Source organism: Bacillus rossius, chromosome 3 (genome assembly GCF_032445375.1).
Source record: "Bacillus rossius redtenbacheri isolate Brsri chromosome 3, Brsri_v3, whole genome shotgun sequence".
NCBI classification, from domain to species: domain Eukaryota; kingdom Metazoa; phylum Arthropoda; class Insecta; order Phasmatodea; family Bacillidae; genus Bacillus; species Bacillus rossius.
Window position 1 is genome coordinate 112,920,051 of NC_086332.1, and position 25,047 is coordinate 112,945,097.

Genomic DNA, 25,047 nt, shown 5'->3' on the forward strand with positions numbered 1-25,047 from the left:
GATATTCCTCATTTCCAGCACATGTTAGAGCTAAATAATAGATAAAGTATTAAAGAATATGTACTTTGCAATCATTTTGAACTGCACTCGAGATATAGCTCGGATTGAACAATCGACAATAATTCTAAGAATAATAAACGAAGACACTGCATAAATTGAGGAAAATTTTGTAAAATGTGTAGCTGTAGAAAAAACTACTGGTGAAAAGCTGGCCGATTACATAATAAACAAATTGGAGGAGTTAGGCTTGTCTATTGTCAACTGCAGGGGTCTAAGCTATGGCAATGGTGCTATCATGCGTGGGGAAAAGAGTGGTGTACAAATAAGGCTACTCAACATTAATTCTCTTGCATTCTTTGTACAGTGTGTTAGCCACAGCTGGAACTTAGTATTGGGAGACGCTGCTTCATCTTGTTCTCAAGTGCAGACATTTTTTGGTCTTTTGCAAAGACTGTACACAGTTTTCTCTTGCTCAATTGAACGACGGGGTATTCTGAAGTCGCATATTAACATTTCTCTCAAACCTCTTTCCGAAACCAGATGGGAGTGCAGAATTGATTCTGTAAAAGCTGTGAGGTATCAGCTAAGCAATGTTTGTGATGCTTTGTCAAGTCTTCGTAAGAGTAACACAGACTGTGGTTTAATAAGTGAGTGTCAGTCGTTAGAAAACGAAATTACTACATACGAGTTTGCTGCATCTCTTGTGGTGTGGTACGATATTCTTGTCAGAATAAACACCATCAGTAAGGTTGTCGTAGCCCCGGATATCACCCCCGTGATGCGGGTTGCGTAGTATGCTCAGGGAGGGTTCAGGCCTCGTGGCGGGGGAAATTAACACTATCCGAGCTACAATGATGTTTCGACAGTTTCACCACAAGTATTTATTGAGCCCTTCGCGTAATCTAGGTACATGGGCAATCCGCGGCACAACACCCGTCCCTCTGCGGTGTGAGGCTCGGCTGCACGTGTTTGGGGTTGGGCAGGCGCCAAGTGCGGACTGCACCCCCTGGTCCTTTATGCGAATGATGAACGGTCTCTGCCCCTTCCTTTTATAGTGAGAAACCAATTAAGTTGGAACGCCGTCGCCAGCGACGTGAAGTCCGGCCCGTGGCGGCACGCACGTGTCCGCCGATGTGCGAAATGTCCCGCTTCAACAAAACCAAGAAAATACTTATTTACAATTAAATTAGATTCAATGACGACCGATAGCGTAACGCCCGTGAACGTGGAAGTCCCGATCGCCCGGATCCAGTCTCACCAGTTCTGGCTCACATCTCGCTGCCGCACTCGTCTCGCCGTGCGACCACCTTCCTCGGCCACCAGATGACTACCCTCTCGTTGCCCGGCGACCCTCGTTCCGAGACACGTCTGTCCTCTCCGGCCGCCAGACTCCGACTCCCCTCTCCTGCCGCGCGTCTGCCTCTCCGCCCGACCACCCCCCACCTCCGCGACACGTGCAGCGCTCGGAGAGATTTCGGGTGTTGGCCTCGGCTTCGTTGCCGGGTGACAACAAATAAAAATAATACTTGGAAAGACATATAACAATAATAAAATTACAAAAATTACTGAAAAATAATACATAAAAACAATACATGACCCTTATTAAGTAAAAAGTGTGTTCTTAATATATTAATATATACAAATTAAAATGTCACACTGCACGGGCAGGGGTGGTTCAGGAGATGGCGCAGCATAACCGACTTTATGAGCAGGGGAGACACTTGGGTCGGCATCAAGGTATGGCAAAATGTAAATGTGCATTTAGGTGTGGCAGTTAAGCACTTAGAAACATTTGTCAAGTGGTTAGATGAATATCGTCTGAGTGGTTTCAATACGGCATTGGTAACAGCAAGTGAAGTAGCAGAAGAAGTTGGCATCAATAGCGTGTTTAAGAACAGCAGCAGATGGCGTAAAAAAAGTTCTTCTATGAAAGAAAGATGAAGCTCTCGAGCGTCCACCTTTAGATAATTTCAAAATAAACTATTTTCTGGTGGTAGTAAATGCTGTCAGCCAAGATTTGCAGCTTTGAAGACCTATAAAAGCATGTTTGGCTTTATGTATCAAATCAAGGGCCTACAGAACATGAGTGATGAAGATCTGATGAATAATTGTCAAGAGCTACAGATTTCATTGAGCGCCAGAGATAAAAGTGATATTGATGCTGTGGAACTCTATGAGGAATTAAAAATGTTGGCCCTTGTCTACAATGGAGAACAAGACGATGTATTTTCAGTTCTTAAGTACATTGTACAAAATAGCTTGATAGATGTATACCCAAACATTTTTGTAGCATTGAGAATAATAGGTACAATTCCTGTGACAGTAACATCTGCAGAAAGGAGTTTCTCCAAGTTTAAGCTTATTAAGACTTATACAAGAAACTCCATGACACAAGATCGACTATCATCTTTAGCCCTTCTCTCCATAGAAAACGATCTCATAGAAGACTTCAGCCAGAAAAAATGTCGCAGGGTTACATTTTAATGAAGTGCAGTAAAAGCAAATGTCACAAGAGCTTGTATTGTGAGATGAGTTGGTGTGGTAATATTTTGCCTTGAAATGTTGTAGTTGTGTTTTTTCCTTAAAACCATTTATTTTCATAAGTGAGGGAAAAAATTCACCCATGTGAATTTTGTACCAAATTAATTTTACGACTAATTTACATAATTATATAGCTTAAACAGCTATATAAATTAACCCTCATTTACATGTGGCATATATTTGAGTATTTGTACAAAAACCATTCAAATTTATTTTCGTATTTTTATTTTTCTTCTTTATATTATTTTATTTTATGTGAAAAATATTGTATGTAAGAAAATGAAAAAAGGAAATATTATTGTTTTTTTTTTTTTTTGCTTTTAATTTTTTATATTTTTTATTATTTCACTTTTAAAAATATTCACAGCTTTTATAGACTTATAAAATGACCAAATTTCACCAGAATTAAATTGTATGTATTAAAAAAACTAACCTAATTACAATTTACCACAAAAGAAAATTGATTTACCAATGTCGAAATTTAGGTTCCATGTAGGCTCAAAAGTTTAATTTTCTATTTTTCCAGGAGAGTGACCACAAATATCCCTTTCCCCAGTGGTATTCCATACTCCAGTCTGATAAGACCACCCCCCCCCCCCCGGCCGATTCCCAGGGAGATACAAGGGCCCCGCTGAAATAAATTGTCCAGGGCCCCGCAGAGTCTAGGTCCGCCACTGACTAATGATCAACGATAAAAACACAATATAGTGACTACAATACTGTAAAAAAAAATGGGGCTATGGTAGTGGGACTATGGTAGTGAATGTGCCTTGCCCTAGGGTGATGTTTTTCGATGGTTCGGGTTGGGGGGGGGGGGGGGGGGCTTGATATATCTGCTCCAGGGCGCTCCAAACCTTGCTACGACACTGCATATAAACACTAATTTTTCAAAGCATCAAGTCTAACACTTTCTTTTACAACAAACTCGCAATGCATTCAGAAGATATATATGATATAAAAATATAAAATCATTACATCTTCTCATTGATAGCATCAGAGATGATATTATTGACATTTTAAGTTGTTGAAATATAAGGTTATAAAAACAAACTCTTATTTCCCCCTCAGAAATCATTTTTATTGAACCTTTCTTAATTTCTAGGTATCACTTAAATGCCATTGAAATAACTTTCTCAATGAAACCACAGTTACAATAAGGATCGATAAAATAATTCTTCAAATATATGAGGCATTCCAGTAGTTCAATTTCTAATTTCTTCACATAACTGCAAAAAACATAAGCAAGCAAATTACAAGTACTGATTATGTTGTTAATAGGTCAACTAATGACACTCTGGAGAAGAAACAAAGTGAATGACCAACACTGTCAAAAAATACTATTTACAATAATCGAAAGCATAAAATAATGAAAATAAATAATAATTAACTCTTTGACCAATGTTATTAAGCCAGTCCGGAACATCAAATTTTCGCTAATTTCTTCTCTGAAATTTTGATATTCTTATCAAATTTTGCAAAAATTATTTTCTCTTTATAAAATGAAAAGGAGTCTACAGTTTTATGAAAAACATATGCTTCGATAATAAAAGGGCTGGTGTGGGGTCCTCGGTGGTTGTCCAGCTTGTGTTGCCCTGGAGCTGTCGTCCGCTGGGGACTAGACCCTAATGTTACTACAGTGTTGCCGGCTACTCAGGGGTTCGGTAGAGGGAGTTTGTGCTGCGTGGCCGAGGGATCTAGTCTCACCAGAAATAAGAAGTCCAAATAAAGTTTCCGGGTCTTTTATACACATCAATGTAGACACTTTACAAAGGGCTACCGCGGATCCGCCTGTGACAATCTCGATAGGGTGTAGCCCGGTTCCGTGCGCTTTTGCTTTGTTAAATATGGGACATCCCGCCTGTGCCGATATAGACCCTTCCTTATTAGAGGCGACGCTAAACACGGCTGACGTAGCCTGGTGAAAAATGATGGGGAAACCATCACAAGATCTGTATGTCCCTATTCCGGCAAATACTCCAACTACATAGTCTCTATGATAAAACAAAGCAGCAATGACTTATATACAATGACTCGCGTCCAACCCGATGACTGACAAATTATATGAAACAATGACTGGGAAGACACGTATGAAAAAACTATGCTAGCGATGGCTAACTTGCAGTTTAATAGTTCACGACTCACAAGACTCGTATTGAAACTTGAACGAAAAATGGCTGTGTCAAAAACACAAATGAAAACTATGGTTAACTACCGCACGGAACAGCTCACGACTACTATAGACGCCGCACATGGCCAAGTCCTCTCTCAGCTAGACTCTCTCACCACCAGCGCAGAGTGACGCCTCTCCCGCGACCACTGCCTCTCGTGCTAGGATGACGACTGACTCCCACTCCGCCCGGCGCGCCCGAGCACCCGCGTCTCCCCCCTCCTTCGCGAGCCCGCAGAATACGCGGATTGGCCGCAGGAGGAAACCACGGCCTAGGCACCCAGTGAACAATACAACTATAAAAATTAAGTAAAAATTTAAACGAAAATTATTTACAATTAATTAAAAACAAAATATATACAATAAAAGTCAAATCCTTGAAAGAAAACACACGCCGCACTGAACCACGCTCTCGTTGCACCATTAAGCAAGAGAGGGCACTGACGAGGCATAACGACCTGAAGGAGCCGGGGAGACACTTGGGTCGACGTCAGAGCCACCCCTGATTACATACTTGAATAATCCAGCTCTGAGATCTCTGAATATAAAAAATCTCTAGAGAATGAGGTAAATAGCCACTACAGCGTATAGCTGGTACAATAGATAGAAAAGGCCCAAATATTAGAGCTAAAATCAAGTCATATAAAATAATGACAATCAACAATCCTGAAAACCTCAAGTCATATGCGCGAGCCATACATTACTACAGTACTAATCAATGCCGCATTAACTTTCTGATAAGCATTACGTATTTTAAAAGTAAATACGATGCAAATATGTAACAACAATAACAACATGTAATGTCGTCGTCCCTCCGAAGGCCATAAAGCCTGGCCTCCACCCGCCAGTATTAAACCCCGCTAACGAAACGCACTCCTAGCCCATGTCACGTGAGTCAAGCGAGCCGTCGATGCCGGTGAGTGCCTTCACAGATTACGTCCATATGCCAACACCACCAAACAGTTCTTATGCATTATTAATTACTGTGAGTAATGAAGCGATTTTTAATTAACAGAACAACCCTTAATAATGAAAGTGCATCATAGGGGTGCAGCAGTTTTCCCCATGGGAAACGGCAATTAATAAACGTTGCCGTCGTCCGGGGTCTCGGGCTCGAGTCCCGGTGTGGCTCCTAGTGGGAAAAGGCGGTTCTTGATCTGTGTTGTCCGGGTGGGCGCCAGACTAGCTCGTTTCTAGTCGTGAATTTGGGGTCGTGGATGTATGTGCCCCTGCGTGGCCCACTAGGGCCGGCGGCGGTGTTGCGTGAGATGATTTTAAATAAGAGACGTGGAGTTGAGGTGGTGGTGTCGTACCTTTTATTCAGAGGAGCGAGTCGTACACAATACAACACTCTACAGAGGTCCCCGGGGGGTTTTTACTTGTTATTCCGTGGCGCCGTATTGTTTGTGTTCCGCGTTACGTGGCCTCGGATGCTGTTATGTCTCAGACGTCTCACTGGGTACGCAGGTAACGTAATTTCGTAACACAAAGGCGGGACACAAAATACACTGAATTAAGGGGGCGCGTACAGGTTACATGGCACTCGTTACTCGGGTAACGTAAGTTAGCAATACAAAACACGGGATACAAAAATACACTGAATTAAGGGGGTGCGTACAAGTTACGTGGCACTCGTTACTCGGGTAACGTAAGTTAGCAATACAAAACACGGGATACAAAAATACACTGGATTAAGGGGGCGCGCACAAGTTACGTGGCACTCGTTACTCGGGTAACGTAAGTTGGCAGTACAAAATACGGGATACAAAAATACACTGAATTAAGGGGGCGGGCGATTGGAGACGGCCAATCCCGTATGCAAATGTCTCGGCGCGGGTGTTGTGCCCACTGTGGTGAAACACGCACCGCAATTAAGTTTGTCCAAGTTCCCTTGCGGGTTTGTGGTCAGCGCCGTGCGCGTGACCTAAAATAAAGTTCTGTACGTTGCGGGAGACGGCCCGTGCCGTATGCTGAAGAGCAGCCCCGCTGACCAAGTGTGGTGCGGGGTGTCCTTAAGTTGATGCGGCCGGATTAGGTCCTGGACCGAAAAAAGGGACCGGGTACTCACGGAGAGGTTAAGTAATAAAAGGGGTTTGGTTAATTAGTGACTATATTTACCGGACGTTACTTTCAATGTAGACAAAGGATGTTGCCTCTCCGTGGGACGTAGGTCCGCCCCGGTCCATGAGCTGCGCTGAACTGCCGAACTGGCATGGCGTCCGAGGGAGGCTCGGCCTCTCTCGCGCCAGGCGTGACCTCATTACGCTAGACTCCAAACGGGTGTGTCTGGAAGAGATTTTATTGTCGCTAAAATCCTAATTTAATGTTTCAGGAGGAATGGGTACGGTTCTTCTCTTGTCTACTCAGGTTTCCGCGGCTTTGTCTTTAATTGCTGTTCGGGTCGCCTGACTCGGGTGGGCCATGGCCAGGGGTGTGTTCCGTTAGCGGGAGCATATACTGGCGGGTGCAGGTCGGGCTCTGGGGTGGTCGTCGGCCAGACGACGTCAACGTCCAGAACGTCCCTTGCGGCCTTCCGCCAATAATTAACCACAGTGTTAATCAACCTAATTCACCTCCCTGTTTTTACTTGCGAATAGCCACTGGAGTACCCAGTCAACAAGTGACAGATAGTCTCCAGCTTGACTTTCTATTTTCAAATTATTTTAATCTCAATTTTTATTATGTATTATTATTATAGTCCTTCAGCCAACTAATTCAGACAGATGTCATTAAGTTATGAGGGTTCTAGAAATAATAATGACTAATTATAATTATAAAATTGGAATAACGGCACATTAGAAAGTTCGGCGCGTCATGACCCTTCCTCCCCTCCCAAGCCGGCACAAAGTGGCTGTAGAGATTTACTCACGGCCCGAGGCGGAATTGTGATCCCGCGGGGAGACTTCAACGTTTGTATTCCTGATTCTTCATACTGGTAAATATAATAATTCACTAAAACCTCTTTTTCCTCTCCCCGCGTGCCCCCGTGCCCTTTTCCGGTGCAGGGCTTATCCCGGCCACTTTAATTTTTGCTCGTCGCGGAACAACGGTTCGCGACGCAGTCACTTTATTATCTTCGTGGGCCCGCGACTCACACAGGTGAGCCCGGGCACGAAGCTATCTACAGTTCAGCACAGGAGTGGCCGTTAACCCACCCAAACTCTTCGGCGACCCACAAACCAATGTAGGGATCTTGTTTGTAAGTGCCGCAATGTAACACGTAATTAATTGTCATTGCGAGTGTGTGTAGTGCCAACGTATTTTTGTCAAGTGTAATTGTGTAACATGTGCCCATCCACACTATGTGAGACGCGCAATTAAAAAACCAGCACCTAAATACAGTTTTCTTTATTTCGTAAATGCGTCCTGAACAATTAGGAAACAGTCATCTATACTGTTTAAGGCCAGTGCATATTAGAAGCAGGGACTCCCTCCCACCATCAACAGCTGTCGATCCTAGTGGAGCACGCAGGGGCCAAAACCCACGACCACCTCGGTTAATCCTCGCATTAACCTGGCGCCCACCGGAGATTTCCTTTAGAGCCACTGAAAACCACTAGGACCGCCCCGGGTTTCGATCAAGAGACCGCGGGTGATGGCAGTAAGAACTACATATTTTCCAGTGCCCAACTTAATAACCTAATATTTTAAAACAAGGAAATGGAGTCCTAATGACAATCATTCAACATCTGACCAAATATAGCACAATTAATTGCCTGAATTTTTTTATTATGAGTATTTTTCTTATTATTTAATAACTGCCAAGATAGCGGACGATGGCCGTGGTTATTGGGAAAAATGTTCATAGACGAGAGAGTCAAATGCCCGATCGTAGATCTTCGTTTTTTTTTTTTTTTGTTCATTGTAAATAAATATGGCAGTATTTATAAAAGGATACTAATGGTCAATTATGTTAGGTTAGCTACATTATAAATACTTAAAAACATTGTGGATGGTTGATTTGGTTAGGATAGCTACATTAAAGATACGGAAATAACATGAATTCGGGTTTTGGCTCTCTCGTCTGTGAAAAGAAGGCTTCCCGTGTTTATATGTTCGGTAACACAAAACAACATCCCGACGTTGGCCGAAGTGAATTCTTCGGGTATGTAGGCTTCACTGGACTCCATAGAACCAAAACAAGCAGTCTAATCGAACAAAAACAGTATAAGAGTTTTAAGGATACCTACTAATCTGTAGTTATCTCCGACATTGTTTATGTTATGAAGTAGTTTACATGACTGTGGTTGGGTTGTATTTTTGGCAGTAAGAGTTTAAATTTATGGAATTTCAAAAAAATTATGTCAGCAAACCCTAAGAGAACGGTTTATGTTGGTGAGTTTCCAAACAATTTTAAAAAGGGAAGGTGATTTAATTGTAGCTAACCTGGTAACAAGTAGTTAGGTCCGTTCTACAATGACACGGAAACTGAGACGGATCTCACGGAACAGAGTTTCTACAATAACACGTAGACAAAGAGGGACATTTACGATTAGCTCGCAATGTGCTGAACTCTTCGGTTTACGTTGCTCCGTGTGACCAATAGAAACTAAGAGTACAGTACACTCCCGATTATCCGCGAAATTAAGTGGCAGGACCATCGCGGATAGTGAAAATCGCGGATAATCCTCAAAAGAGCCGAAAATGGGAAACAAAAATGGAAACATTAATTTCAACTTAAAAATATTGACCTTTATGTACAGTAAAGTTAGAATTAACAGAGTAAATATGTAATGTAAGGATTATCGTCAAGAAATTTTTTAAAAATCTGAAATAACTTTCATTATATGCTCTTTTACGTCCTCTTTTCATTACAGCCTGCGGAGATAAGAAATTCCAATTACTTTTGGAGATATCGCCGTTCTTATTTTGCAATACAAGACCTATGTAATCATTCGACCAATGCCATTTTATATTTTGCCGTGTGTGCGTGAATGCCTAAATAACAGAAAGTTTCCATTAGTTAAGGTTAGTTAAATTATAAATACTTCAAAATAAACGGAAATTAAAAATAATATCAATTAATTTTACTTGTATAGTTTTAAGTATTTATAATGTAACTGACCTGACCTAACAAAATGGGACAAAGGTAGATTAGGTCAGATCAGCTACATTATAAATACTTTGAAACTGAACGGACATTAAAAATAATAAAATTAATTTTAATGGTTGTTTAGTTTTAAAGTATTTATAATGTAGCTGACCTGACCTAACAAACCGGGACAAAGGATGAACAGTAGGAACTCACGTAATTTTCTTTTTACTTATTTCTTGCGCAACAAATAAAACATTAAAATTTGAAACGTTAAAAACTCACCTAAGTTATAGGTGGGTGCAATTCCTTTGCCATTTGTAGAAAATGATGTAGTCGTTCACCTACGTCGCGTAAAAAAAAAAATCATACTCGTAAACAAGCAACAATGGTGGACGCCGCAGTGCACAGGATGAAAATTAAAAAATTCGATATCTCCTAAAGTATTTGGAATTTCTTATCTCCGCCGATTTTAATGAAAAGAGGAAGTTAAAGAGCACAGGATGAAAGTATTTTCGGAATTTTAAATTTTTTTTTTTACAAATATTGCCCAAATATGAAAATTAAAAAATTCTATATCTCCTAAAGTATTTGTAATTTCCTATCTCCGCAGGCTGTAATGAAAAGAGGGCGTAAAAGAGCATATAATGAAAGTTATTTCAGATTTTTAAAAAAAGTTTTGACGATAATCCGTACACTACATATTTACCATTAACAGCAAAAAATTTTAAATAATGCTAAAATTTTAGTATTTTACTGAATAATTAACATACAATACATTTCAGTAATGTAACACAAAAGTGCTCAACCATAAGACTAGAACCATGCTCATCTGATACGGCACCGAGATTTTCCGGAAAGAAATCTAAATGCGAGTCCAAAAAATGAATTTTGAGTGACATATTGCATCCTAAAGTTTTATAAGCAGAAAGTAGCTCTCGAATGATTTGTCGCTAGTTATCAGCTTTTGTATTACCTAGAAAATTATGACATACTTTTACAAAAGCCACCCAAGCTTTTTTTTCAGCTGTGCTCAACTTCAAATTGAAAACTTCATCTCTTATAAGCTCTCGTATTTGCGGACCTACAAAAATCCCTTCTTTCCATTTCGCGTCACTGATTCGAGGAAATTTTGTTTTGAGATATTGAAAGCCTGCACCATCCTTGTTCATAGCTTTCACTAAGTTTTTCATGAGCCCCAACTTTATATGAAGTGGCAAAAAAATTTTGTCACTTGGCACTAGAGGTTCTTGAGATACATTTTTACGTCCAGGTGTCAAGCTTTATCTTTGCGGCCAAGTTTTCACTTTGTAGGTACTTAATGTTTGTCTCTTGCGCGACTGTCCCACTCACATAAAAAAACAGCAAAACTTGGTGTATCCTCCTTGCAATCCAGTAAGTATAGCGACAACTTTTAAGTCAGCACAAATATTCCATAGGTATTGAGAATATTTTTTTTCAAGTAATACCTCCAGATTTACATAATTTTCTTTCATGTTTGTTGCATGTGCTAGAGGCACTGATGGGTATTTATTTCCATTGTGAAGTAAAACAGCTTTCAAAAAAAGTCTCCATTCATCAGAATTTTCTGGGAAACTCAGTTCTTTAAGAAGCCCTGCAGCATCATTACAATATACTAAATCATTTTCTTTGAAAAAGTAACTCGTAAAATCTTCTTGTCTTGTGCGAAAATATGAGACTCTTACTATTATCCAACAAATTCCACTGTTTCAATCTTGATCCGAGTAATTGAGACTTAGATTTTGATAGCCCCAAGTCTCTAACGAGATCATTTAAATCAGGTTGTTTAAGAAAATAAGGTTCTTTTGATGGGCTTGAAGATCCAGATAAAGCTTATGATGATGAAGATTTACAGGTAAAAATAAAACTCGATTGAGGCTGTAGACCAGAAGTATTTTCATTTTCCATCTTCTCGCTATTTTTTGGAGGTACTGGAGGTGAACTGCCTTCACCATGAGGAAGTGGTCTCTTTGCAGATGCGATGTTTGGATATACAATCTTGTTTTTATTTTTTTTCAAGAATCCTCGTGTTGATGTCATGCAGAAATAACAGTCATTTTCATGATTCTGAGGTTCACTCCAAAGCATTGGCATCGTAAACGGTATAGATTTGTGACTTCCTTCAAGCCAACCTCTCAAGGTTCTTGAACAACTGTTACAGCAAATTTTTGGGAACCAACTTTTATCCCTCTCATCGATAGAGAATCCAAAATAAAGCTGATAAGCTTTTTTATAACAAGATCTGTTATCGCATTTCGCTGTGTTTTTAGAGTAAATCACCACAAATGTAACAAAAACAGTCGGTATAATTCTTACAAGTGCGCGGCATTTTATAACCTAAAATTGAATGGAATTTATCTAAAAAAAATTTAATTTCTATTTTATATTTATTATCTCTGTTCATAAAAAAAATGGATAACTTACACATAAAATACTTAAAATATATGTATAACATAAATTTTGTGCAAAACTTACTAAAGTATTTGATATATAACGTAAACAATTAAAAGACAACTTTTCAACTAACTGTTATAAAGTCACAGTGTAGGTATAGGTACTGCGCAGGCACATATGTACTACCATAAAAATCACTTTCGGCACTTTCCTTCTTTCTGTTATAACTAGCAGAACCCTATTTTGTATGTATATACATTGTTTATAATGTTAACGCATAAAACAAATTTAAAAAAAAAAAGGAAATTTATGATATTTTGGAAAAAAATTCATATCGAAAAATCTAGACGTGATAGAAAAAATTGGCCATAGGGAACAGATTCAGAGCATCAAAATCTTCATATTTATGACATAATTTTTTGAAGGAAGATTTTGTTGCAGACCAGTGTTATTATTATTATTTTCCTCGGCTTGTTAATAACATGAGTGCCACACGGGATGGTACTGGAGAAGGTGAAGAGGTTTATACGAGATAGCAGTGTGGTAAATTGGACAGGAGACTTACTTAGGCCCGTTCTGTAATGATAACGAAAACGGAGACAGATCTCACAGAACAGAGTTTATACAACAGCACGCAGATGGAGACTGACCTGTATGGATTAGATCAGCAATGCTGAGCTTTATCATTTATGTTGCCCCATGCAACCAATAGAAGCCAAGTACTTAGCTGCAGTGGTTGGCATGTTTGTTTAAGTTCTAAATACATTAAAAAATGTTTTAAGAACAAGATTATCATGTTTTCTATTATTTCTTTGTCAAGGTATATTCTGCCTTTTCTAAGCTTTCTAAGCTTAATATTATTTTTAATTAATATTTCCTAATCTTGAAATGCAATTTCATTGGTTGCCATTTGTTATGTTTCCATGCATTGTGGAAGCAGCAGACACGATATACTGAAATGTTCAGGCAGATCTGTCCCTGTTTCTGTTCCATTGTAGAACGGTGTTTAGGAATAAGAAACGGTGGGTGAAGGTGGAAAAGGAAAGTTAGTAAAAGGTGGAAGTGTCATCAGGGGTACCACAGGGAAGTGTTATGAGGCCCTCTTTATTCGTTGTTATGATGAACAGTATTGGAGAAAAAAATGGAAGGTAGGCTGAGGATGTTTGCAGATGACTTTCGTGTATGAAATGGAGGAGGGGGGGAGGATACCTGCAGTGTGTTTTGAACTGGCTAGAGCGCTTGTCAATGATGAATGGGATGGAGTTAAATGTAAAAAAGATGGTTAGGTTTAGAAGGAGAACATTATTAAAGATAGTTTATTGCTGAAAAGGGCAGAAGATAAATTAGGCAGAGGATTACAGGTACCTTGGGGTAATCCTGCAGAACAACCTGGGAGGGAGGAAGCAGGTACCACGGTGGTAAAGCATGGGCAGAGGGGGCTGCGGTTTAAAGGGAACTGGATGTGGTTAAAGGCAGAGGCGAACTACACATTTAGTCAGGCCGATGGAGTATGTGGCACCGTATCTGATGACAGAGATAGGAGAGATGGAGAAAGTACAGCGCAGGGCAGCGAGATAGGTAATGAGTATGTAGAGAATAGAACCAGACCATCTGGTGGGAAACACTACAGGGGAAAGGGCGAGTACAAAGGCTAGTGAGATTGATCAAGGGAGACTGGAAATAGGTTGCACGGGGGTTTTGACAGAGGAAGGAGAGACCATGAGTGGAGATACAGAGGGAGTGGAGGTGAACAGAGAGAAAGAAGCACTGATTCCTAGAGAGGACGGGGCGAGAGTGGAGTGGTCTGTAGGGAAAGGTATTGGAAGTGAGAGGTGCGAAGGACCTGCAGAGAAAGCTAAATTAAGTGGGAGAGTAGTGTAGAGGTGGAATGTCTTGCCACTGGGCGAAATCCCAATTGTAGGTAGCCTACATATTTTAAATATAATTGAACATACCTATCTGTTCATTGCTGCTCTACACCCCACATCACCTCACTTTAGGCATTCTTGTGGGTGACTGCAACAACAGGTCTGTCCCTCTGATATGTATATTCCTTCGTAATTTACACCAGACGAGGAACAAATTTTGATGATGAATACAAACGCTTGCCAATGTCGTCACAAGTGGTTAGGTCATTAGTGAAACCTCTTCTTGGGAAAGGTTATTGTGTCATTACTGACAATTTTTATACCTCACCACAGCTATCAGATATATTGCTATCACATCGAACCGATTCTTATGGGACTGTGAAAACTACAAGAAAAGAAATGCCACCAGAATTGCAGAAACGAAAATTTCCAAAAGGCAGTGTCATGGCTTTCCAAAGAGGGAAACTATTTGCATTGAAGTGGATGGACAAAAAACCAGTCACAATGTTGTCTACAATCCACAATTCAATATATGGACAACGGCACATGAAACCACAAGTTGTGTTAGATTACAACAGTACAATGGGAGGTGTGGACATTGTTGACCAGCGCACAACAGACTATGCAGTACCCAGGAAGAGGGGGAAAAAATACTATAAGGTTTTTTTTCCATTTAGTGGACCTAGCAATATGGAATTCATTTTTGTTATATTCAAAGTTGGGAGGGAAGCAGTCACATTTGGAGTACAGAGAGGCTGTTGTCAAAAATTTGATTGAACAGTTTCACAAGCCAACAACGTCGCCAGGACGAGGTAGGCCTGGAAAATCAACGAATCCACTGAGAATGACTGAACGTCACTTTCCAGCTATGATCCCGCCAACTGACAAAAAAAGCAATCCTACACGCCAGTGTGCAATGTGCAGCAGAGTGACAGATGCACGGCGTGAAACACGGTACATGTGTGAAGACTGTGGTGTGCTACTGTGTGTAGTGCCGTGCTTCAGAGGTTATCATACAACAGCAGACATTCAGGCAGAAATTAGTTAGGCCTACAGTCAGAGTGAAATGTATTCAAGAATAACTCCACAAATGTCAATACAGACTCGTGACATTATTCAGCTACTGTATTCAAATAAACATTATTTTATTTATTGTGCTGTGAAAAAAAAATTAATGTCTCACATAAAAACTTTGTTTTTTGTAAAGAATGTCATCCTTGACATTACAATGATTTTTTGTGTATTTGTGAATGTTCAGCTATTGCAATTAGTGTATACTGTACAAACCTTGTGAGGTAAATTTTTATACAAAGATCTATTCAGACTGACAACATTTACATATCATATGTACATATTTTGATTTTCATGTTATTCAGGCAATTTTATAAAAGTAGATGTAATTTTGTAAAAGAAATATGGTATGTTTCAAAAGTTATTTCATTGGTTTCTATGTAAGCTTATAGTAAATCTGGCTAATGTTATAAATATGTTTAGTTATCTTAGTGAATATTAGCACTGACGAGTATACACGGGTTAATAAACCAGTGTCCATTCAAAATGACATGATGGTGTGATAAACGTTAATTTTAATGTATTTTGTGTGGTATGTCTATTTGCATATTGAATAGGTACATTATATTGCTGCATAAATGTGATTTTCAGATAACTACTTTTGAGAAATAATTATAACCATGCTGAACATTACTAATGTTATTATAATAACTGTTCAAATTCCAATATGTGTTAAATGTTTTTTATCTAAATATTTATCTAATTGATTATATTCCATAAATATTTATAATGTATTTCCATATATTTCAACAATGATGAGTATATTCGGGTTAGTAAAACAGTGTGCATTAAAAATTACATAATTTTGTAAAAAAAAATGTAAAAACTTATGTTTTACATGTGGTACGTTTATTTGCATATTGAAAACAATACATTACTGCAAAAAAAAAAACGTTTAAAAAATGGTTTTTTTGGACACATATATTTAGCCATAATATATATGTTAAGGGGTTAAGAATTTAAACTATTTCCTGGTTTTAGTTTGATGCAGTTTGAGAGGGAACTTGTAACTTATAATATAACTTTCCTTGTAAGAAAATAAGTTTTCTCAAATATATACTTTCTTTTCTAAACTATACAGTGAGCTTTTGTGATTCTTGGAATAGAATCCCCGAAATATACTTTTCACATCTAGTTCCATACTTGGTGAATCCATCTCATCACACATGTGCGCAAGAGTGATGTTACCAACCTACTTTGCTAAGATGCAAAAATCACTTTTTCACTCAAAGCTGCTTGTAAAACCTGTATCTTAATGATCCTCCAAACCATACGCGGATGGATCCCTTGAAAAATAATTCCAAACATTTTTTTTTTTTTTATTTTACTTTACTTTCTGACATTACTGTTTGCCTTCTAGTATACATGGCAGACAGGGCCGTACATAAGGGTATCCACTAACAAAAGGGAGGAATACAGAAGCAAAGCAAACAGCGGACGTTCCTGGTGCTAAGTGTTGTCTCCTGCGACAGGGGGACTGGCGGAGGAAGTGGACGACAAGGTGCTCCATGCTGCCTTCATCCCTTTTGGGGACATCCTGGACATACAGATACCTCTGGACTACGAGAGCGAGAAGCATCGCGGCTTCGCGTTCGTGGAGTTCGAGGCTGCAGAGGATGCTGCTGCTGCCATTGACAACATGGTAACTGTAGCTGCCTTTAGTTCAGCTTACTTTGCCCAGCAGTTACTTATTTGCCAAGTGTGTGCAGAGGTGTTACACATGGAGACGATGTAAGCAATGCCGATCGCAACTTATTTCAAAAGCTTCTTAGTCAGCCACTGGCAACGGTTCAGATATTATTTCTTATCTTCTTATCCAGAGAGCAGTGGTTGAGTGGTTACAACACTCGTCTCCCACCAAGGCAATCTGGGTTTGATTCCTGGATTATACGCAATTGTGAAACCTGGTTGATGTTGCAGTGCCTGTTGGTTTTATCTCAATTTATTCCCATTTCCCCCCAGTTCATTGCTGCTCTACACCCCACATCACCTCACTTTAGGCATTCTTGTGGGTGACTGCAACGACAGGTCTGTCCCTCTGGGAGGGCAGCTGGCTCTGGTGAGTGTCCCCCCGATTCCATTCATGTAGACCCTGCCTCAGGTGGGAAACCACATGAAAATTTTTTTTATCTTGTTATTCATTAACCCTTGCACTCCGGTGAAGTGAGGGGGCTGGCCTGACCTTGGACACAGGCACTATGACTAACCAGCCATGATCCCTATACGTGATACTCAACTTCTTCAGATTTCTTTACATAATATTTTAATTTTACACTTGACACTGGTAAACATGTTTCTTGGCAATTTTTTTATTTATTTTAATATAATTTTTTTGCTATATTTATATAATTTACGTGAAAAATATAATGAAAACAGTTAGCCTACCATCATCATTTAGATCGTAGACTATTTTAAAAACCTTTTTAGTGTGATAAATTTTGAAGCACGTAGTGGCACATAATGTTGCATTGCATTCTTTGCAACAAACTTTAGTTTTCTTTCTCTTATTGTAGGCTTTGCACACAACTCACGTCTTTTATGCATTCCATTTATCGGGAAGGTGAGGTCCTGCTATCAGTCTCGGTGGAAAGTCTAATCTTCTTCCTCCGCCTTATTTTCCAAAATTTGTTCTATGATTTTCATGTGAAATCTAGCATACCAAATTTTTGCAACAAAGTTATTGTACAAACAATACAAATTGAAAACAGTCATATCAATAATATTAAAAAAGCAACTTGTGGTACCACTTTGATGATTTCCTAATGCTTTTCACTCTTTTCATTATCATGTCACTCCTCTCAACAGATCCCATTGATTTATTGTAATTAAGTTCAACATTTGGTTTAAGTTTTTATCCAGTTTTTAAGCCAATTTTGAAAGTTTGTCACGTCTACTCGATTAAAGGTTCAGCGCATATAAACGTCTCTTTTGTCTCACCATTTTACTGCCATCATTAGGCCTAAAACAGATTGGAAAGTAAATTCTCCCTATTTCAGCTTTTCAGCCACTATTTAGGCATTTCTTTCCTTGTATGACAAACAGTCTTAATGGATTTGTTGCCTGGTCTTAAAACCAACAAATAATTTTGGGCTGGTGTACTAGTTGTCGCAGAAATGCCAAGACCATTGTCTTGAATGTCTGTAGGTGCTCCACAATACACAATAAAGTCTAAAATATAATTGGTAAGAACATCACAGAAAACACAGTTTCACTCCAAAACTGGTCCTTTTTGCAGGAATATACTGTTTTATTTTTAGTCTGCCCTTTAACATCATCAGTAACTTGTAAATGCACAAATTTTTGCATGAGAAGAAATTATTTTTATATATCTCTGTAAAATGATTTATGATTGGTCACACTTTGAACAAAGTGTGAGACTCTTTGTTGTTGGAGGAATGAAGAAATTGTAACATGTTCTGAAAATTTTCAATATGGCAATTTTGAAAATAATGGTGTGTGCAAAAATTTTTTTGTGACCAATATTCAGATACACTCAATTTTGGAATTCTTGTTATTATAAATGCTGTGGCAATAAAAATATGAACTTCACTTTAACTTACATTGGTCACACATTGTTTCCTCGCACCTATTTTTTTTTATAACGGTTGCAAAAAAAATAGTAGTTGAAAAAACCCCATGCTCATTCAAACCCACTGCATCTGTTTCAAACTTTATTCCTGAATGAACATCGTCAAACTTTTGTTTTTTTGGAGTCCAATTCGTTCACTGCCAAACAATTTTTCTTTTCATTGGTGGTTGGGTTTCTTCCTCATCTTCCTCAATAAAAGAGGATTCATCTATTACTAAAGAATAATAAATAGCTGTTGCAGAAGAAGTGCCTGATGTGGAAGGAATTGCTGAAGATATTTCTGCTGAAGTAGAATGACTGGCTAAAGAAGTCTGTATGTATACAGTAGACTGTGCGGCAGAAGTTTCTTCAGATTCTTATGGTGATTCATCTTCACTGGTTACAATATCAAATTCACTATTGAGGATCAGTTCAAGAGCCTCCTCCACAGTATATTTTTTTTTCTTTTACATTTAAAAAAAATTAAAAAAAGAAAGCTATACATATATATTTCTGTAATCAACTATGCACTTACACTTACATCCGCATAGCTCTCAAACACACAGAAAAAACAAGTTTCTAAACACCAAAAGGGCTATAATAACTGGATGTAAGTGTAATGGAAAAAGGAATACGTAAAAAAAAATTATTTATGACTATCATGTCACCCTAAAAGGGTGGCGCAGGCAATGCCAAAGTCATTTGTCAAGGCCCAGTGATGGACCAGCTCATTAAATACGCTCGGAAAAGGTGGAGTGAAACGGAAAAGGTTGTGGTGAAAGGGCTCAAAATTGTAAATCACTGCATCTAGCAGCTGCTCCAGTAGTTACTAAAGACTCACGAGACATCCACTGGATAGTACCCTTCCACAGCACTTCTCAGTAGGGAAGCAGAAAAAAGCAGATAGCGGCCCGGCAGGGCCAGGCGAGCACAACTGCTACAGCAGTCCACCGGTCACCGGGACCAGCCAGGTGTCGGCCAGAGTTAATGAGTTAATCTGCTAGGTTAATACTTTGAATTTAAGGGTTTTAAGAATTTGTTTTATTTTTTTTATTTTTTCCCTTATTTTTACGAGTGAGTGTGACAGTAATAGCTACGCAACCCTTACAGCTGGCGCACCAACGAGGGCCCAATAGATAGTCCTCAGTTGTATCAGGATAGCCTGCAGCCATCTTATTTCGTCACATCTTCTATTTTCCCTTGTCCCTACACCGAGGAAGCCGCCATGTCCATTTAAGAAGGTACGTACTTCCTGCGGTGCAAGAGCAAAGCCGGAGAGAGCAAAGAGGAAGTTGAACGCAAGTCGGCAGGACTATGTAACGACACAGACGGCGAGGTTTTATCGCCCGATGGTTACGAGGCAAATATAAAAATTTATGATAAGGTAACTGATCATACAAGCGCCATTGACCGAATGTAACAGTTTCTGTACGCCAAAAATAAATAAAAGTATGTGTTCCATGCAGTAGTAAAAACATCACAGACAGGAATGAACTAAATCACCGTGGTATGGAGGATTTCATGCGTGCTTTTAACGCGCTTTCCTCACAGCTAAACGTGTCTGGCATTACAGACAAACAATATTGCAGACAAATTAGCACGTTAAAGAATGGAAGTGGTGGAGTTGTGACATAGTCTTTCTGAGGATTTATCATGGCAACAGGCCAAACAAAATAAAACTATTTCAGATGAATTAGCACGTCAAAGAACTGAAGCTGCAGAGCAAAGTGCAAAATTGATGAATACTGTCAAGGCAAAAATTACCGAAAGCATAAATAAAATGCAAGTGGAAGTGTTAGCGAGAGTAGATAATAAAATCTCAGAGTTTACGCAACACGTCGCTGCACAAATACAGGACATGCGAGGCGAGGTACAAAACTTTTGTAAGTCAATCACCACAAATTTACTGCTAGCTGATGATTGAATAATTACGTCAATATTAGCTCCCCATATTATTCCTAGAGTATCTCTTTTACATCAGTCAGTCACAACACTATCATTTCAACTTATTGGATTTGTCCTACTACACTTGTTCTAACATCTACCCCAGAATAGAAAAACAAAAACATATGAATTGGTAAATTTTTAAAGACTTATATAGCTGAATGATGTTTATCCTAGCTTGAGAAAGATTCTTCTCCTTGCTCCCATTTATTCTTTTATTCTCTTGTGAACACTCCTCTTTGCTTACCTTATGATATGATTTTTTTTTTCTTTTTTCAGTACACAAAGTATTCTTTACCAGTCAAGAGCTTGACTGCTGTTGCATTTATTAATATTTAAGTGTGGCCTTCGTTTTCACACTCTTTGTCATACAAGAATATGTGATATATTTTATGACATTATTATTAGTCTGTTTAAGTCATATCCATAATGAACACTTAGATATGTAATGGAAGTAAAATCATTTTAATGTGTCTGAACACAGACTATTTTGTTGTACACATGCTATTATATTGTAATATTAATAAATGAGAATGTATATAACAGAACTCTCTAATGTATGTTGTCAAGAATTATGAGGAACATTTTCCTGATGTGCTACTTATGAGATTAAGGATAGTGACATATCATTTTGATTAAGCGGATGACCATTGATATAGATCAACTTAACCATTTAGTTGATAAAGCCTCTTAGGAAGTGATTTAACGTAAAGAATTGTTTGTACGTGATTAGGTATAACGTCTTAACACACTAGTGAGTGTTGTAATGAATATAGTGCTACAGTTTGCACACAACTAAAATGGTGACGCACCGCTATAGTCAGTAATTCTGCGTCAGATTCAAAATGATTTCATCGAATAACAGATGTACTATTTGAAAATATTTCTACAGTCGTTAACTAATAAATCACAGCATTGATGATACAAAAATGACCAGAAATTGTAAATATAATCTATTGTTATCTATAATCTATAATTGTTGTATCATGTATGTTTAAATAAGATTTATAGTCCACCCATTAGGTATAATTTTGGTGCAAAAGGTTGAGGAGTTTTGAAACTTGGCAGGATTGTAGACTTGGGAGCCTGAAATATAACCTTAAGTTTGCGACCTTGGGCGACCGCCGCGACCACCGCCATCTTGAAAAAATGGCGCCCAAAATAGGTTTTTTGCAAATAACTTAGTTCCTGAATGTTTTACAGAAAAATGTTTCAAATATAAAATGTAGAGGATACAATTATATACAAAATTGCTTCTATGTGTTTTTTTCGTCAGACCTAAATTTTTCGAGTTATAGGGCTGAAAACTGAGGAAAATATTTAAAATTGCATTATAACCGCATTAGCAAGTTACTTTGGGCCGATTATCTGCCCATTAGCTTACTAAAAGTTGTTTTAAGCAATAAAGTAATAAAAGTTTATCATTCAATCAACTCGTTTCCACACCATCCATGAGGTAGAGTTGAGCGGCGCGTTTTTTTTTTATGTGGTATCCCTCGTAGGCCTAATCCACGCTCAAAACAGTCCTTGCTCAAAACAATCCTTGCTCAAAGCTTACATGTATGTTTTCTGTCGTTTTGTACTAAACGATGTCCCTGGTTCACTATGCTCACAATCTTTAGTCTTGCTCGTATCCATCCTCCTCCAACACCCTCTCCAAGGAATCGAGGACGTCATCAACCTCGAATGTATCTTTTGAGTCGGAATCCGCTACTAAATCGGGAATGTTTTCACATGCTTTCCCATTGCAGTAAAGACACATCACCGAGCACTTTAAGCCAATTTTCCGACATCCAAATGCTCCTGCACAGCCCTTTTTACATTTACAGGATATCCATTTTAAAATTATGTCGGGGGCTGGTTCTGACGTAGTGCGAATAGCATCGAGCCCATGTTTAGTTTTCTGCCAGCCATATTTCTCAGGATCTTTTTCACTATCACACCACATCGCGACTTGGTGGTATGTGTTGTCTTGCAGCATCTCTTGTGGGTGGAAGGGATGCAAGATTAAACTTGTTCTTGGACACAGATTTCACAAAAGTTTTGAAGCGTAGTGAATCCAATGTGTCCTCTGCAGACGATCCACCATACAGTGCCAATAAGAATGTTTCACCAGCTGCGGCGAGAGTCTCTACATCTGCTTCTATGTCTTTGAAGGTTGCTGCAGTGTGAAGCAACGATTCATTTTTTCCCAAGAGACTGAGGAACTTCAATTTACCTTGATTAAATAGAGCAGAGGTGGTATCACAACCACTGATTGCATGTAAAAACAAAATATTCTTAGCCACATCTTCGTTATATTTCAGGCTTCGTGTCGAATAAAGTGTTTCTACACTTTTGCCAATTGCCGGTTTCAGCAAAAAAAATATTTGAATGATTTCTTGCCTTTGCAGTTAAGAGAACCAACAAATCTATATCTGCTCTGACAACAAAAACACGTGTAAATGTTGACGACATGTCGATGGCGGTCTGAATGATGAGCACATCCGCATCTTCTACTGCCTGCTTCACTGTGAAATTATTTTCTTCAAACTTTGTAACCAACATTGAAATTCCTTTTGTTAGCATCGCTCGCCAAAAATTTTTCTTGCGAAACAGGCGGAATCATATCTTCACCAAAAATTATATCAGTAAACATATGTGCTCTGGAGCGTCGACATCTTTCTGCACTCTTTGTATTACGGCTAGCAGCGTTCGCTGGATAACCGTCAAAGACTACAACTGTACTAGGACCAAAGTGTCTTTGGACATATTGCACGTAGTACATGCATATTGTGCCACACGAATCGTTGCGATGCCATACTACTCGATGCAACAAGAAGCTGCCATCCAAAACATGCAAGCTGTCATTCAGTTGTACAGGTTTGTCCACTGGACTAAATGCTTTAAACAGTGACGAGTTTGTTCCTTTTCGCATACCATCCTCATTAAATAATGATAGAGGGAATGGTGCAAGTTCATATTTGAAATAATTTTTCAATTCTTCATCACTTTTTTTGGCGATAAAGATTCTTTGAAACAACAGCAGTGGATTGATGAAAATAGGAATGTTATCTACTTTGATACTGCTATTTTCTGCTCCCAACGAAAGTACTACATCTTTACGCTTGAATTTTAAGGAGCCAAAATTGTTGCCAACAGTCTTTGTGACAGCCACAGCACCAATTTCTCGGGCCATATGGCAATTTAATGTTCCAACACCAACTATGCCACTGTTGATGGAGAGTAAACTGTCGACTTGCGGAAACGGATTATGTTGTGACAACCATTCTGTAATCTTTATCACATCGTTCCTGTCACGTTGCATACGTGTTAGGCGCATATCAACATGCTGCTCTGTTGTTCCTGTTCGGTTGTTGCAGAATTCTTCTATTTCTTCACAGACATTATGCAGATAGGGCATCCCTAGTGTCCACATGGTTAAGACACTGTCCGTCATACCGCGTCCATGTGTCAGACCACCAATGCTCTTCATGGTGCGCATTAGTGTCTGTTCTATGGTCATATTTGACCAAATGCCGGACCAAAATTTATCTGACCGCCTGATGGTGAAATGGCCTTTCTTTGTAAAGAGCTCGTATTCAGCCGGATCCATTTTTTCTTCCAGTGTGAACATATCCTGCAAGTACAGATGACTTGACTTTGCATAAAGAAAGTGGCCGCAAGCATGGAAGTAAGGCAGCATTTGTTGCATAGTCTCTAAATGAAGCTGCCAATTTCCCATACGTTCCGCTTCAATGAACTGTTTTAGTAATGAAACCATGTGTAAGTATTGCACCCAAAGCTTTGCCGTTGGTCCATTGGCCTCAAGTTGTGCTAAACGATCTTTAAATTTTTGTGAGACCGATTTGTAGCACTCATTGTTATCCATCGCCAGTACAGCAGCTTTATCATTTTTTTTGAGTAGCAACATCATTCCAGTTTCTTCCTCCTCTGATAGGTCTACATCATGCCAAACTATATTAGCTATCGCCTGATGACATAAAATATGAGCCCTGATCGCCCTTGCATAGGCATGTTCGCTCAGCATTTTCTCTACAGTGTGTTCAGCGTATATGGTGGACAATAGTTCCTTCAAACCACTGCCATTCATTACATAACCAATACATCCCATGAATGACATTACACAGTGAAAACCACCAAGTCTGTGGGCAACATGATTTCATTCTGGACCAGGGTGACTGGCAATAATATCTCTAGCTTTGATATAAAGTGGTTGATCGAAAGTGATGAAACATGTTTTCTGCTTCAAACTTCTGCATTTTTCTGCAGCTGACAGAAGAGCAGTGAATATTGTATCATGGTTGTTTGGCGGGGCATTGATGAAAGGCAAGCACAGTACTTGTGATCTTTTGAAGGGTTTGTCCTGTGTAGCTTCCTCCATGAAACCATTCCAACTTGGAATTGACAGCATATTCGCACTTTTACCATACAGCCACAG

At 39.0% G+C, this 25,047-nt stretch overlaps 2 protein-coding genes across 3 annotated transcripts in view; one reads left to right on the forward strand and one right to left on the reverse strand.

The window, feature by feature from the left end:
* Positions 1 to 5,160, reverse strand: part of LOC134531360 (trypsin-4-like) — a 178,056-nt gene extending 172,896 nt beyond the window's left edge. The window contains exons 1-2 of the mRNA XM_063367059.1: positions 5,154 to 5,160; positions 4,825 to 4,980 (exon numbers count right to left, since the gene is read on the reverse strand). Of these exons, the coding sequence (XP_063223129.1) occupies positions 4,825 to 4,980; positions 5,154 to 5,160 (163 nt within the window). The remainder of the gene's footprint in view (positions 1 to 4,824; positions 4,981 to 5,153) is intronic.
* Positions 5,161 to 8,890: 3,730 nt separating this feature from the next.
* The window catches only part of LOC134531151 (peptidyl-prolyl cis-trans isomerase E), a 55,074-nt gene continuing 38,917 nt past the window's right edge, over positions 8,891 to 25,047 (forward strand). Inside the window, exons 1-2 of one of the 2 annotated variants that reach the window (XM_063366771.1) lie at positions 8,891 to 9,043; positions 16,567 to 16,736. In XM_063366771.1, coding sequence (XP_063222841.1) covers positions 9,010 to 9,043; positions 16,567 to 16,736 — 204 coding nt within the window. In that variant the 5' untranslated portion in view covers positions 8,891 to 9,009. The remainder of the gene's footprint in view (positions 9,044 to 16,566; positions 16,737 to 25,047) is intronic. The other variant, XM_063366772.1, reaches the window with a different exon arrangement.